Here is a 15,840-nt window from a genome sequence, read left to right as displayed (position 1 = left end):
TTTTTGTACACTGTATAAATAAATATATAAAAAATTAAAAGGAAAATGTCTGTTTCAGTGTCTAGTTTGTCCTCGTATTATCTCACACTGATGAAACAGTGACTTCACCCAATCAGCATCAGTACTGAGGAATTATAATTGGGTAAAAGTATAGATAATAGTCAATTAAATGTGGAAGTAGCTTTAAAAAAGGTACTCAAGCGATTTTTGGACTTCGAATGTACTAAAGTATCAAAAACTAAAAAAAGTTAATTTTACTTATCAAAAACATTTTCCCCCTATTTAACTTTTCAGCAAACTACAACATTTTGCCTGTAAACTTTGCTCTGTCTCTCAAAGTTTGCAATGTTAGCTAGAACATTAGCAAGAATGTTAGCTACTAAAATAAAGTATTTCAAATATTTTCACTAGACATTACCTAAAAAAATAGATAAGATAAAATACAGAAAAACAAGTCAACTTTGGTAAATATAGATAGCTAATCAAAGCAAACTAAACTAAAAGTTTATTGGATGCTACCTGAAATAAATGAAGGCTAAACTCTGTCTATTCAACTGATCTATCTATTTCAATCATTCTGGAGTGCAGTATAAAAATGTCAAGATAATTGGAAAGAATACTAACTTAACAAGTATTGTCCACCCTGACAATCATGTCATATAACCAGCACTGAAACCATCTGCCCAATACTGAGTAGCACCTACAAAACAAAACCACTGTTAGGTACTAACCCTCCTTAGACCACTTTTTGCCCATTTTTCCTGCTTTCAACACATCTTTGACTGTTCACATGGTAAATAACACAACTCATGCCATATAACACAACATCAGCAATTAATGTTACAGTATGGCTAATTGGTGTATATACAGTTATAATAATGTCACTATGGTGACATATGTTTCCTTTTTGTGAAAAATCTTTAGGTATCCGACAAAGTTTTACATCACATTACATTTTTTTCAATTTTCTCCCAAATTTTTGTATTTCTGTTGTATTTCACAATACAAGAATCCACAACTTAAAGAATAAAGCCTTTACTATTTTCCTGGTTAAACAATAAAGCAAATTTTTTGAAAAAAAAAGTGAGAAAAAAAAATTAGTCTTGTGCATAAACACGTGTACTCAAAGCGTTGTTGACACAGCTCGAGTACCTGAAGGGGAGCATCTCTGGGTTACATCTGTAACCCTGGTTCCCTGAGGGAACAAGATGCTGCGTCTTGGTGTCATACTTCCTGCATCCCTGCGAGCGCTTCCTACACTTTCCAGAATCTAGTGCTGTCTCCACCGCACATGCTTTTACAGCTTCCTGGCCGCTCTGTCACCACGGCATTCTGTTGGACAGATTACACACGTGGTTCGGAGCATGGTCACGCAGACTGGTTTCCAAAGCGTTGTTAACGCAGCGTCTCGTTTCCTCGGAGAACCAGAGTTACAGATGTAACCTAGAGACATTCCTATTAAATAAAATCATTGCATGCACTGCAGAGAGACAAAGTGTCTGTCAGGGGCTTTGTAATAAAATTACATGAGGGACATTTCCTTTTAAAGATTATGCCAATTATCTGTGTGTGTTTTCCCTACAGCAGCTCGCATTGCTCGCACTGACCTGTAATTAATCAAAATGTACCAGCAAGACCATCTGCAATTACTCAAGCATCTATTATTATATCTCATGTCTGCCATAAAGCTTTAATATGTGCCTATTGAAAATTAAATCGTTTGTATACTTCTAAAGAGTGCTATTATTTATTATCACTGTAATCAGGCATTAAAATGATGACATCAAATCACAGTGGCTATATTAAAAATTGATTTACGTTACAGTTAAGAGATGATACTGGAGACGGAAATTTATACACTGAAGAGTATTAACTTGCGTTGGCGAAGCACTACAGTGAAGCCATACTGTATAGGCTTGGTAATATAATGATGTTAAACTGAGTCACTCAGGAATTACATGCACCAATGTGTATCCAATTAATGGTATGCACTTCGACATATTGTTTCCTTACCACTTTCCCTGTTTACGTTTTTATTCATTACATGCTCGCTGCTCGATGGCTGCAGCAGTTTTAACAACAAGTGCTGCTTTCTACAGACATCTCATGCTGTTCACCAGAACCTCATCAACCTGTGTTGTCCTGTCTACTCTATGTCTTCTTTTCTCTCCATTTGTCTTTATCTCACCATTCTGTTCCTCAGTTCTTTTTGTCTCATTTAAAAGCTTGGGGAAAATGTTTTTTCCCAGAACAAAATGTTCTTTTTTTGCCCGGAAGGTTAGATATTTGAAGGCAGTCCGTCACACTTAGGAAGTGGGAACTTGGTAATAAAATAGGATGCAGTGGATGGAATGAAAGTGCACGTTTTCTCATTTCTGATCAAACAAAATGGTGGGAAGCTTTGTTGGGGATGCAGCTTTATATTTATATATGAATTGGCTTCGATTCGCCATTGGAAAAAGCTGTAAGAGATTCTAGTCAGGGTTGGCATGACTGTTATCACAAGAGCTGTAGATACGACCATATTCATGCTGTGGTTCTTTTCCTAACGGCCACCTACTAGATTCAGGTGTTGGAGCTACAATTGCTATGGTAGCTTTAGAACTGCAGTTGCCAAGATGATTTCAGCCACCATTTTTTGAAAAACTATAATGAATTTCCTGGCTACACACCTGCTTTTTGTCATCATTAAGTACAAAATGCAGAAAGGAATTGTTTATTATATCCCAGGTTTCCTTTTGAATCTGGTTCCTCTCAAGTTTTTTCCTCTTATCATCTCAGGTGATTTTTCCTTGCCACATTTGAATAATTATTTAACATTTATTTTAAATTATTTGCACAGTTAATTTGTACACTTCAAAATTTACAACCTGAATGTATCGATTGTATAAAGTGCTATTTAATTGAAATAGAAGTAATTTCTTATCTGGTGACTTTGAAGGCTAGTGAATTATGCTGAAAATAAAAGTTTAATTAAACCATGTATAATTTTGAATGTAGCTATTTTAAAGGTAGATTTGTGGCCAAGAAAGGACATGTCAATTCAAAAACGAAACTTAGACAAGTTGTAGTATTGCCTAATGGGTAAGGAACCCAATGTGGTCTTTTACTGTTGAGACCAATCCACCTAAAGATTTTACACCAATCAGGCAAAACATTTAGATTCTAACATTATGGCCGTTGAGTGAATAACACTGATTATCTCTTCATCATGGCACCTGTTAGGTTTTTTTTAGGTTTTTAGGTAGCAAGTGGACATTTTGTTCTTAAAGTTGATGTGTTAGGAGCAGGAAAAATGGACAAGTGTAAGGATTTGAGTGAATATGACAAGAGATTGGCCTGTGTGATCCTATTCAACAATTGCTGAAGAATTTAATGCTGTTAATGCTTGACAGGTCAGGGCTGTTTTGCCAGCAAAAGGGGACCAACACAATATTAGTCAGGTGGTCATAATGTTATGCCATTTGTCATATCTGCTCATTCTGAAGTTTCTTATCAAGTCAAGTTAGGTCAAGTTTATTTCTATAGCGTTTTTCACAAGAGACATTGTCTCAAAGCAGCTTTACAGAAATCAACAGTGAAGGTGAACGTTGTGTATTTATCCCTGATGAGCAAGCCGTGGTGACTGTGGCAAGGAAAAACTCCCTTAGATGTAATGAGGAAGAAACCTTGAGAGGAACCAGACTCAAAAGGGGAACCCATCCTCATTTGGGTGACATCAAGAGTTTGATCATAAATCTTTCAACAATACAGAACACTGGAGAGTGAGAACTAACATGAGTAATGGAGCATAAGATTATAAGTAATGTTCTTTCTACAGTCTTATACAGCCTATATGGTTAGTAGCTCCTAGTTTTATGAGCTCAACATTTGTGATCATCACAGATCCAGCATCAGCATCTCCATGCCAAAGCCTTTAAACACTCCAGGAGGTCCAATGTCAAAACCACACATGTAGTGGGATCCAATTGGCACTGGTACGTCTCTAGATGGTTTGGGATGTTTGCGAGTTCGGCATTTACTTCTTTCTTGTAAGAAATCCTAGCAGATTGATGGTTTAGAAAATACTCAAATTAACGTTTTAGGGCCAACATCCATGCCACAGTCACAGTCACTGGGATCACATTACCCCCCTTTCTGTTTCATGTGAAAGTTAACTCAAGGAAACTCTTGACCTGTATCTGCATGATTTTATGCATTACACTGCTGCTACACAATGTGCTGATTATATAATTACATGAATAAAGAAGTGCACAGGTGTTCTAAATAAAATGGATGAGTCTACACTGCCAGTCAAAGGATTTTGTAGAAACTTGGTTTCTTATTGCAGGAAAACACTTTTATAGCCATAGACCAAGCACAATGGTACAGCAATTAATAAGAAAGGCTAAATCTTGGTAAAACTTTACTGCTCGCTCTGTTCCTTATGGGTCTCTAAATTACTGCTTTATTAAGCACAAGCACACATTTAGAGTAAAGTCATTAAGCCTATAGATAAAAGACTCTTAGGAAGCCTTAGCTGAATAGAACTGTAAAACAAAAATACCTAAAGTACCTAATAAGAATGATAAAGATTTAGGCAGTGTAAATTGTTACAATACATTTCTAAAGTGGCCTTGGGGTACAGTTGGTGTTCAATTTCATCGCAAAGAGGTTCAGCAGGGTTGAGCTCAGGGTTTTTTGCAGGACTACTACTTCAATCTTGATGAACCATGTCCTCACGGACCGTGCACAGAAGCACTGGTATGTTTTTTTTTACATTAATGCTAAGACAACGCCTCTAAGTTCCAGTAAAGGAAAACTATAATGCTACAGCGTACTTTGCAACATCGAACAAGCAGTTACACAGGGTTTTATATGAATTCTGTGAGTATTACAAATAAACACACTTGCAAGGTTTATTAATTCAGAATTAGCCACACTGCCTGTCATAAAGCAAAGCATGTCAAGGAACAGTTTAATGTTTAAACACTTTTTATTTATTCCAGGTAAATATAAAACCATTGAGTAATGAAATAATGTAATTACAGGGAAACATGGAATAAAATCAACCAAATAAACTGAATACGTACTCTCACAAGCAAAACCTTAATTTGCAAAAACTGTAAAATTCCAAGCAGCCAATCATGTGGCAGCAGTGTAAAGCATAATATAAGCAACTCAAAATTCACTTGAATCTATGAAACCCACATATCATTACAGCTACAATGTTTCACACTGTGGTAGTCCTCTGTATATAATCCACCAGGCATTGACCCGTCACTGCAACCCCATTCCCATTTTAATCATTTAGCCAAGAACACTATCATACTGGCATTGTTTTTTTTTGTTGAACTACTGCAAACACATTACAGTATACAGAACAAACACCCACTATACTTTACCACAACTTCATTTCCACTGACGCCATATCAACACGCTAGAGTAGAGAAGCACAATAGCAGATGGGTATTTTATGACTCAAACCAAAAAACGCTCTTTCTACTCTTAATGTATATACAAGGTTTTGAGAGTCTGCTTTAAAGCACATTTACACTGTACTGTAAACTGTTGGAGGCACAAATACTTAAAATAGCTCTGTAGTGCTAATTGCAGTGAGGTAATTACAAGTGAAAAACATGCCTCTGTTTAACAGCACCGCTGTGAAAATCGGTTGTGTTAACAAGAGAAACATAAGAGAACGTTGCACTCAGATGAAGAAACACAGCACTCACCTTTCCTGAGGCTGAAGCCCCCTGATCCATAGAAAGACTACGGGAGAGAAAGGAAATAATGAGATATAAATACATTAGCAGGAAGCAGAATTCAAAACCAGTAACTAATCAAAAGTGTGTGAAAAAATGTAAATATACCTAACCAAGCCAGTTCAGATGCACAAGAATAACAAATACTTTAATCATATAGCCACACACTGCAATCAGCTAGTAAGCTGCCAGGGAACTCACCATCCAATTCGATTTTACTTCTGGGCACCATGATATGACTATAAAAGTGTTTTTATGCATTGATTTTTAAATTATATACCCTATTTTTTTTATCTTTCCACTTACGCCTAATACGTATTATCATCCATTATTAGACGCACTTTTCATGTACACTATATAGATAAAAGTATTCCGATATTTTTCAACACGTTTACAACCATATGTAGTTCTTCTCCAAACTGTTATTGCTAAGTTGTATATTTTTGGAGAACTGTACACAATTTGGTTGAATCTAAACAGGTAATATTTCCTCATACACCTTGCTATACACACCCATGCCATTAAATGAGGTGGTATGCTTTGGATCATGAGCAATTCCTTTCCTTTTTAATACTCCATGTCCATGCTCATAGTTTTATTTGTCTACACAAGATCATCTTGTAGTAAACACTCTATATTTACCCTTTTGAAGTCTTTAGATTTTTTTGTTTGAACTACAGAACTTTTATAAAGTGCTTCTTTTTTAACAAGGAAAGCTATATATTTATTTTCAGGATTATGTCTTAATTATTAGATGATGTTTTGACATGTTCACTTAGGATGTACTCACATTTGTTGCCAGTTATTTTGACAATAATGGATGTATGTTGAGTTATTTTTAGAGGACAGTAAATCTGTACTGCTGATGTTTGCAGATGATATTGTGATTTGTGGTGAGAGTAGAGAGCAGGTTGAGAAGAGCCTGGAGAGGTGGAGATATGCGCTGGAGAGAAGGGGAATGAAAGTCAGTAGGAGTAAGACAGAGTACATGTGTGTGAATGAGAGGGAGGGCAGTGGAGTGATGCGGTTGCAGGGAGAAGAGGTGGAGAAGGTGGAGGAGTTCAGGTACCTGGGGTCAACAGTGCAAAGTAATGGAGAGTGTGTTAGAAGTAAAGAAAAGAGTGCAGGCAGGGTGGAGTGGGTGGAGAAGAGTGACAGGAGTGATTTGTGATAGTAGGGTATCTGCAAGAATGAAAGGGAAAGTTTATAGGACTGTGGTGAGACCTGCGATGTTGTATGGATTAGAGACAGTGGCATTGAGTAAAAGGCAGGAGGCAGAGCTGGAGGCAGCAGAGCTGAAGATGTTAAGGTTTTCGTTGGGAGTGACGAGGATGGACAAGATTAGAAATGAGTTTATTAGAGGTATAGCACATGTAGGATGTTTTGGTGACAAGGTGAGGGAGGCGAGATTGAGATGGTTTGGACATGTGCAGAGAAGGGACATGAATTATATTGGTAGAAGAATGCTGAAGATGGAGCCACCAGGTAGGAGGAAAAGAGGAAGGCCAAGGAGGAGGTTCATGTATGTGGTGAGGGAAGACATGCAGGTAGTTGGTGTGAAAGAGGCAGATGTAGAGGACAGGATGGTATGGAGACGGATGATCCGCTGTGGCGACCCCTAATGGGAGCAGCCGAAAGAAGAGGAAGAAGAAATCTGTACTGCTGCACAAGCTGCGCACTGACTCCTCTAAAAAATATTCACGTTTAATTTCTATAGTATTGTCCCTTGAGAAGGTCTACTAAAATGGTTGCTAAAATGTGAGAGGTGTATTTACTTTTGTGAGATACTGTATATACTTTATTGTATACTATAGCTGTTGCTACACACTGGTTCTTTGGGATGCATAAAGCTGAGGATCCTTATTAGCTGTGTGAATAAAGACCTTAAGTTCAAGTATTTGCTGTGTAGTGGCAAACTAGAGAATCCTGCACTCCCTCTCCAGCATTATAATGAGCCTCACTTTGCAGTGTTGATGAAACCATAACAGTACAAATGTGCTTAGTCCTCTGGGACTATTGGCTGTTCCGCATAGGTGTACTGCACTCCAACTAGAGCCAAGTAAAATGCTAATAAATGGCCCTTTTATAAAATGCCAACTTGCATTTTCTCTGGCCTGCAACTACACCTAAACTTTCATTACCCATGCTCCATTCAGATTTATGGGAAACGTGTTTGCACTGGACACCAAGGGCAATTTAGCCACCACATACACGTGTTTATTTACCTGCATAACAAAGCTTACTGTCTGAGCATAAGCCACTACTGGTGACACACATCATTTAAAATAAAGCCTAGGAGTTGACTGAGGAATATAGGCACTGATGTGGGTTTCATGCTTCAATTCATGATACAGTAAAGCAAACAGCTTTAACACCAGAAACAGGCCGCAGCATTTTCACAACTCTTTTCCACCACAGGGTTGCTGTGGGGTTACATGGATGTGACGAGGGAGAAGAATAGAAGGAGAAATAGCTATCACTTGACCTACTTTTAAAATAGAGATTTAAACTCAACCTTGGAGCAGCTTCAGGACTCAAATTAAATCAGCATGTATAAGCATAGAATTGGCAATTTATTAAGCACAAACAAACGGCTTGAACATCCACAGGCTGTTTACGGAGGCAGAGACAAAAGGAAAAATAACACAAACTCAAAATTAGGCAGAAAATATGTGATATCAATGTCCCTCGCGAGTCTCCACACAAAACGCTTGTGGAATTGGTAAAAGGCTCAAATATGGAGGAAATATTGGACATTAGAACTAAATATCACCTTCTTTCAGCCTGTAGGGATTTACTGTGCCATAACAAGTACATTACATAATTACTTTTTAGGAAATTAACCATGTGTTTTTACAGACTTGTGAGTTGAAATGAATTCATCAGGAGACATAAATTCTGTCCTGGGGTAAGTATGTACATGTTTAAAAAGCTCATATTGGTATGGTGGTCGTGTTCACGAACTACTGTCCATATTTTGTTATACTTGTTGCACACAGCTGTGGAACAGTAATGATTTATAATCTCATGGTCTGGTTTCTCTCTGAAAATGATTGAGTCTGTTTTAAGTTCCTTTTTAGGTTACTTTGTCGTCACAGGGACTCAATGGAAATGGAGGCTCATTGATCAAGGATATGGGTTGCTGATTAGAAGGTTGGGTGTTCTAGCCCCAGTGCTGCCCTTGAGCAATTCCCTTACCCCAGGGGTGCTCCATCATGGCTGACCTTGTGCTCTGACCCAGCATCCTAACAAACTGGGATATACGAAGAATGAATTTCACTGTGCTGTAATGTACATGTGACAAGTAATAGCCTCTTTTTTCTTTTCTTTGCTAATAAGGAATTTAAAAATAAAATTGTATTAAGATTTCTGTAGAGCTGCTTTGTTACAGTGTAATGATTGCAAAGATAGTGTACAATATTGTGCATTCATACGCAGAGGTAGTACCAAGTTCACACTATGGTACTACCTCTGATTTATCATGTCTATTATTTGGTGCTTAAACGAGGCACAAAGCCATTGATCGTACAAACAGACACACTGAAACTCTCCATTACATAAGTAACAGCGCATCTCTAAAATCTATAAAAAAGTTTAAACACTTCATTTTTTTTCTCACCCTGCTACGCTGCTGCTGGCTGAGCTGTCCGTGATCTGGGAGCTGGCTATCCATTTGGTCTCTCCCACCACGGTGCGGGCGTGTGGCAGTCGCCCCACATCCTTCACGGTCATCATTAGGTGACGTGAAGCCTTGAGCACACGCACCGCCTCGTCGTGAGGAATGCTCAGGAAGCTACGCCCATTTACCTCCAGGATCTGATCGCCCACCTGAGGAGCATGAGAGGGTCAGGTGAAGGTCAATGTGCAATGAAATCAAGGGATGGTTGAAAATCCAGCTGTGCAACAGATCATGTGGTGAAAGGTATAAGAAAGACAGAGAAATATGTTTGTGCTATGACTGTGTCATGCATCAGACATAGACTTACTCCTACAGACTTTCATTCCCCTTCTCTCCAGCGTGTACCTCCACCTCTCCAGGCTCTTCTCAACCTGCTCCCTACTCTCACCACAAATCACAATATTATCGGCAAACATCATAGTCCACAGAGACTCCTGTCTGACCTCGTCCGTCGATCTGTCCATCACCACTGCAAACAGAAAAGGGCTTAGAGCTGATCCTTGATGCAGTCCCAACTCCACCTTGAACCAGTAGTCGTTTCTACTGCACATTTCCCTCACATACTTCTCTGACACACCAGACTTCCTCATACAATACCACAACTCCTCTCTTGGCACCCTGTCGTACACTTTCTCTTAATCCACAAACACACATTGCAATTGCTTCTGACCTTCTCTATACTTCTCAATCAACATTCTCAAAGTAAACATTGCATCTGTAGTGGTATTCTTTGGCATGAAACCATACTGTTGCTCACAGATGGTCACCTCTTCTCTCAGCCTGGCTTCCACTACTCTTTCCCATAACTTCATGGTGTGACTGATCAACTTTATTCCCCTGTAGTTACTGCAGGTCTGCACATCTCCCTTATTCTTACATTTTTACATTTACAAATTTAAGAAGCAGTAATCTGGGAAAAAAAAGGCAACATAAATGGTTAAGGTGAATATATTCTAAACAGCTGTTCCAAAATTAAATGAACCATAGTAAACACCCATGGCTCAGTAACGCTGATGATACCCAATTTTATTAATAGGATTTCATATATTCATTTCTAGAAATAACTTTCTTGCTAAAATAAGTGTAACAAATGATTTTCAATGATTTTTTTCAATTGCATTTTCACATTCACTATATACTATACACTATATATACATTTTCTTATAGAAAGTCTGAAAAGTCAGGAATATAAGGGAGTTTGTTGTTCTTATTTGTTATGTACAGTCATTAGTACTCAGGTGAAGTAGTCAATACATTTAATGAACATGCGTCTGGAATGAAAAAGGACTCGTATTTTGGACAATAATTAGGCTTGCGGTTGTCACAGGTTTCGTCAAAAGCGGGTTTATAAATGCCATTGCACTAAAAAAATTCATTAGTATATGCTTATAAAAATTGCAATGTTGTAAGCAAAAAAATCACTTACACTGTCATACGTGGATCAAGAGTCGGAGACCAGAGTATGGGCAAACGCTTTATTAGTCTCAGTACACGTGGCAGAAGCTTTAGTATAAGCACAAACTGGAAAGCGAGTAAAATCTGTAATGTAGGAAGTCCAGGGATGATCGCCAGTGTGAACAGTAGATCAGACGGTGAGCGAGTGGAAATGGGGGTCTTATAAAGGGAAGAGTAGATTGGAGACAGGTGAAGGTGATTAGTAGGAGGGCGAGGCTGTGCGAGTGTGCTGAGTGTAGGAGGGAGGCATGGCTGGTGGTTCCCTGACATACACCCAATCAAATAAGAAATATACTGCATGCATGAAAGAACCTTCTGGAGATTAAAGCTTTAGCTCTATCTTGAATCTACTATCTTCTGGTAAGGTAGGATTCTGACTTTTTATATTTACTTAACTCAGTTGATTATAGAGTGTTGGTCTGGCAGGTCTTCATCTGAACGCTATTCATCCACTGCAAATGATCCAAAACGCAGCTGCACGACTTGTGTTCCATCTGCCCAAGTTCTACCACACCACCCCACTGCTGCGCTCCCTTCACTGGCTTCCAGTAGCTGCACGTATCAAAACACTGATGCTTGCCTACTAGACCAAAAATGGACCAGCACCATCTTACCTCAGAGACCTCATCACACCTTGTACTGCACCACGCTGTCTGAGATCCTCCGGCAAAACTGGTACCACCTTTTCTCAGAATGAGAGGTAAGTATACTTCAAGGCTCTTCTCTGTTCTGGTACCGAGTTTGTGGAATGAACATCCCCTAGAACAGCGGAGTCCCTGGCTATCTTTGCACGACGGTTGAAGGTCTACCTTTTCCTGAAACACTTAAATAAGCACTTTCCAAGTTTGCTTTGTAAAAATTAAGAGTTATAGTCTCATTTATATTAAGTCTGTAATCTAGCGTACCGGTGAAGATTTATTCATTGCTAGAGACTCAAAGCACTTTTGTACGTCGCTCTGGACAAGAGCGTCTGCTAAATGCCGCAAATGCAAATTTTAATGTAAAAGCACGCTTACTCATTTTGACTCTGGATTGATTCTTGCGTTGACCTCCTGTAACCCGAGAAAAACCTCAAGGGTAATTAGCAACCTTTTCAATGATAATGTTATTAATAAATGCTTAAAGAGTGTCCTCTTATGCGATCACTCAGGTTAGATGACAGTAGAATAGCAGGATGCTTCTTATATCAGGGTGCCCTGATGCTGGTGTTTCCTTCTGGTATTTAGCTATGCTGTTGTAGCAAAGACCTGCTACAACCTGTGTACTTGCACTCTGATCAGTGTACACCCTTTAAAACACTGCAGCATGAGGGTATACCAAATATTCTGTTCTCTCTTTTTTTTTTTCTCTGACATCCTGATGGGATACCAGATTTTGTCACACTTCTTTTGCGGTTGCTCCTCTTGCGCTTCTCATCTATGTGATTCATCCTGATACTTCTTTTGCTTGGAGCTTTCTACACTTGTGACTGATTTTCAGCTGATGTGGATCTCACATGGATACAAAAAACCGATTTGTTTTTCTAAAAAAATAAGCTCTCTTTAATGGAAAATATTAAAGACTGTATATTGGTTGCTTTAGAACTGCTGTTGTAATGTAAAAAAAACTGTTCTTTGTATAGGTGGACCGGTTTTACTGATACCGATAGCGAAGATGGATCATACTTGCTGATAACCAATTAATTAACCGATGTTGGAAAAATGCAAAGTGGATTAAAAAACAAACAAACATAACACTCCATGTAAAATAGTTCTAAAATCTATTACAAAAATAAATAAAAAACAGTTCTGAATCATGAAAATGTGCTTTATTAAGCACATTTTAATATATTAATAAATAGAATTATACAAATAATCGATTATAAATAATAAATATAATATAGCACTCTCCATGCACCAAGCTCTTTCTGTGCAGCACATAGTCTCGTGTAAAAAAACAAACAGCACGTAGCATAAGCGATTTGCGTCTAGAGGTTGCTCTTATAATGACAGGGGACCTTCTCATGTGCCCCTGCAATGGATGCTACCCGGAAAAACTATCAGTATGGATTTTTGCCAATAGCTGATAGTTCCAGCAATCATCTATCAGTGCCAATTAATCGACAAAACCAATGAATCGGTTGACCTCTAGTTCTTTGCTCATCGGGACTAAAAAACTGAGATCTTTTGGGATATGCAACTTTTACTCAAAAAAATAATACACACAGGTGATTAACATATGCTGATTGTCAGGTACAGGAAATCTACCAAATGTGCATAATAAGCCAACTTTCCAGATAGAAAGTTTATATCATTAAAAGTAGCCCACTCTGAATATACTTATCTCTTTAAATTGTACTTTTTTGACTAATTATTTTATGCAACATTTAAATACAATAGGTAAAATAAAGTCATCCTCTTTTCTCAGGGGTCCATAATCAATCTTCAAGGGGTCCATAATCAATGTGCTAGTTTTAAAGGCATAATACTCCTTCCTGATAGCTGTCCAAAATAATAATAATATGGCCCATACTTTGCTTCTGAGTTCAACAGATGCCTGTATGTGATTGTAATTGTACAAAGCATTCACAAAGGTGGGCCAATAGAAAATTGAGCTACATACAGGTCCTTAATAGACTTGATTACATTAGTACTGGGGTAGGCAGAAATTGGATTATATTTCAATTACATTTTAACTAAATTGGTTTTAACTAAATCTTCAGGCTGCCCAGGCTATACAATCATATATAAACCATTTATATTGTCGGTACTGTGTTACTGTATCCTGAATGATCATTTTCCTGGGGATGTCTACTGGAATTACTTTCATGCAGTTACATAAAGGGTGGCTGTATTAATATACTGTATGAATGGGACAGAACATTGGCACAACAGGATAGTTAGTATTTTATGTTAGAATTCAAACATCCACACACTAGAGAAAATGGTAAGATGAATTTAAAGCCTTTTCTCTGAACCACAGAACCCTGACATTTCCATCCTTTCCCCTTTGCTCTGTGATCGACAGATATGATGAAATCAGCTCAGTCCTCTTACTCCTGTTTTTGTGATTTAGGAAAGTGTTGAGGCATAAAGCAGAAAGTTGTTCACAGAGCAAACGGAGTGCAGTAACAAATTCAGGTTTATTTTACCTAAGAAAGACGATTCCTTCATAGCATGCAAATTGTCAAACAGTTCCAAAACAATGACTGTATGTTCCCAACAGAATGCAATCTGTGTAGCGCTCGTTCCCCATGTGGCCCGGTGACAAACCATGACTGTTAATACAATGACAGATGCACTATCAATTTCAGAATGCAGATCACAGTTTCATCTAGCTGAGCTTCAGTATAATCACATTCCTTTCAGCCAAACAAATTAAACCAAAAACGCCCTTTTATTTTTTAACAACAGCAGCTTTGGTTATTTTAACTTTATGAATTATGAGCCTCTTTAATTAAAATGCTTTGCATTTGCACAGTTAAGATTGCTTCTGTGCATAAACAATTCCAAATTGAACAAAGTTATGGTACTTAAGTCAAGCAATAGATCAAATGTTTCAACCTGGCAGCCATGCCATATATTGAGTATATAATTTACTGCAAAGGCAGGGCACCTTAAAGAACCAAGACAGAGCTGCAGAGTTTTCTAAATATGTTTGTTTCCTTCCTCCACCAGCCACTTCTGCAGGCACTTTTACTGACACCACCTGCTCACACAGATACTCTGACAGGACATGTCCACTTTCACAGACATTCTGACCGACCTTGCCACTACCACAACCACTCTGACAGCACCTATCCACTCCCACAGATACTTTGACAGCAACTGTCCAATTCGTGAGACACTTTGACAGCACCTGTCCACTCCCACAGTCACTGTGACAGTAACTGTCCACTCCCATATATATTCTGATGGCACCTGTCCACTCAAGAAACTTTGACAGCACATGTCCACCCACAGACACTTTAACAGCAACTGTCCACTTCCACAGACAATCTGACAGCACCTGTAAACTTCCACAGACACTCTAAAAGTAACTATCCACTCCCACAGACACTCTGAGAATAACTGTCCACTCCCACAGACACTCTAACAGCACCTGCTCACTCCCTCAGATACTTTGATAGTGACTGTCCAAATCCTTAAACACTTTGACAGCACTTGTTCACTTCCATAGAAACCCTGAAAGGACCTGTCCACTCCTACAGACACTCGGACAGTAAGTTGCGCTCATACAAATGCTCTGAGAATAACTGTCCAATCCCACAAACACTCTGATAGCACCTGTCCACTCCCACAGTCACTGTGACAGTAACTGTCCACTCCCACATATATGTACTGACAACACATGTCCACTCCCACACACTTTGACAGCACTTGTCAACCCACAGGCACTCTGAAAGCACCTGCCCACTTCCACCTGAAATCTGAGAGCACCTGTCCATTCTTGCAGACACTTTGACAGCAACTGTCCACTTCAACAGATAATCTGACAGCACCTGTTCACTTCCACAGACACTCCGAAAGTAACTATCCACTCCCACAGATACTCTGAGAATAACTGCCACAATTACAAACACTCTGACATTAACTGTCCATTCCTACAAACACCCTGAGAGGACCTGTCCACTATTGCAGACACTATGATAGTATCTGTCCACTCCCACAGATACTATGACAGCAACTGTCCAATCCTCTAGACACTTTGACAGCACTTGTCCACTCCCACAGATACTTCAACAGCACTTGTCCACTCCCACAGATACTTTGACAGCACCTCTCCACTGTGACAGTAATAACTGTCCACCCCCACAGATACTCTGAAAGTAGCTGTATACTCTTACAGACATACTGACTACACATGTCCAATACTACAGACACTCCCACTGCAAACACCTGCCCCACAGATTTCCGACAGTACCTTTACCTCTCTCACAGACATTCTAACAGTACTTGCCCAGTCATACAGATACCCTGACCA

General features: G+C 38.8%; 1 protein-coding gene across 4 annotated transcripts in view; it reads right to left on the bottom strand.

Moving 5' to 3' along the window:
• whrna (whirlin a) overlaps window positions 1-15,840 on the bottom strand; it is a 130,019-nt gene that overhangs the window by 32,032 nt on the left and 82,147 nt on the right. For all 4 annotated transcript variants that reach the window (XM_046868485.1, XM_046868486.1, XM_046868488.1 and 1 more), the window contains exons 4-5: window positions 9,364-9,572; window positions 5,715-5,751 (exon numbers count right to left, since the gene is read on the bottom strand). In XM_046868485.1, the coding sequence (XP_046724441.1) occupies window positions 5,715-5,751; window positions 9,364-9,572 (246 nt within the window). The remainder of the gene's footprint in view (window positions 1-5,714; window positions 5,752-9,363; window positions 9,573-15,840) is intronic.

The sequence above is a fragment of the Silurus meridionalis genome, chromosome 15 (assembly GCF_014805685.1).
Source record: "Silurus meridionalis isolate SWU-2019-XX chromosome 15, ASM1480568v1, whole genome shotgun sequence".
In the NCBI taxonomy this organism is placed as follows: Eukaryota; Metazoa; Chordata; class Actinopteri; order Siluriformes; family Siluridae; genus Silurus; species Silurus meridionalis.
The sequence above is the reverse complement of the archived record's forward strand: the minus strand, read 5'-3'. Positions and strand labels throughout refer to the sequence as shown.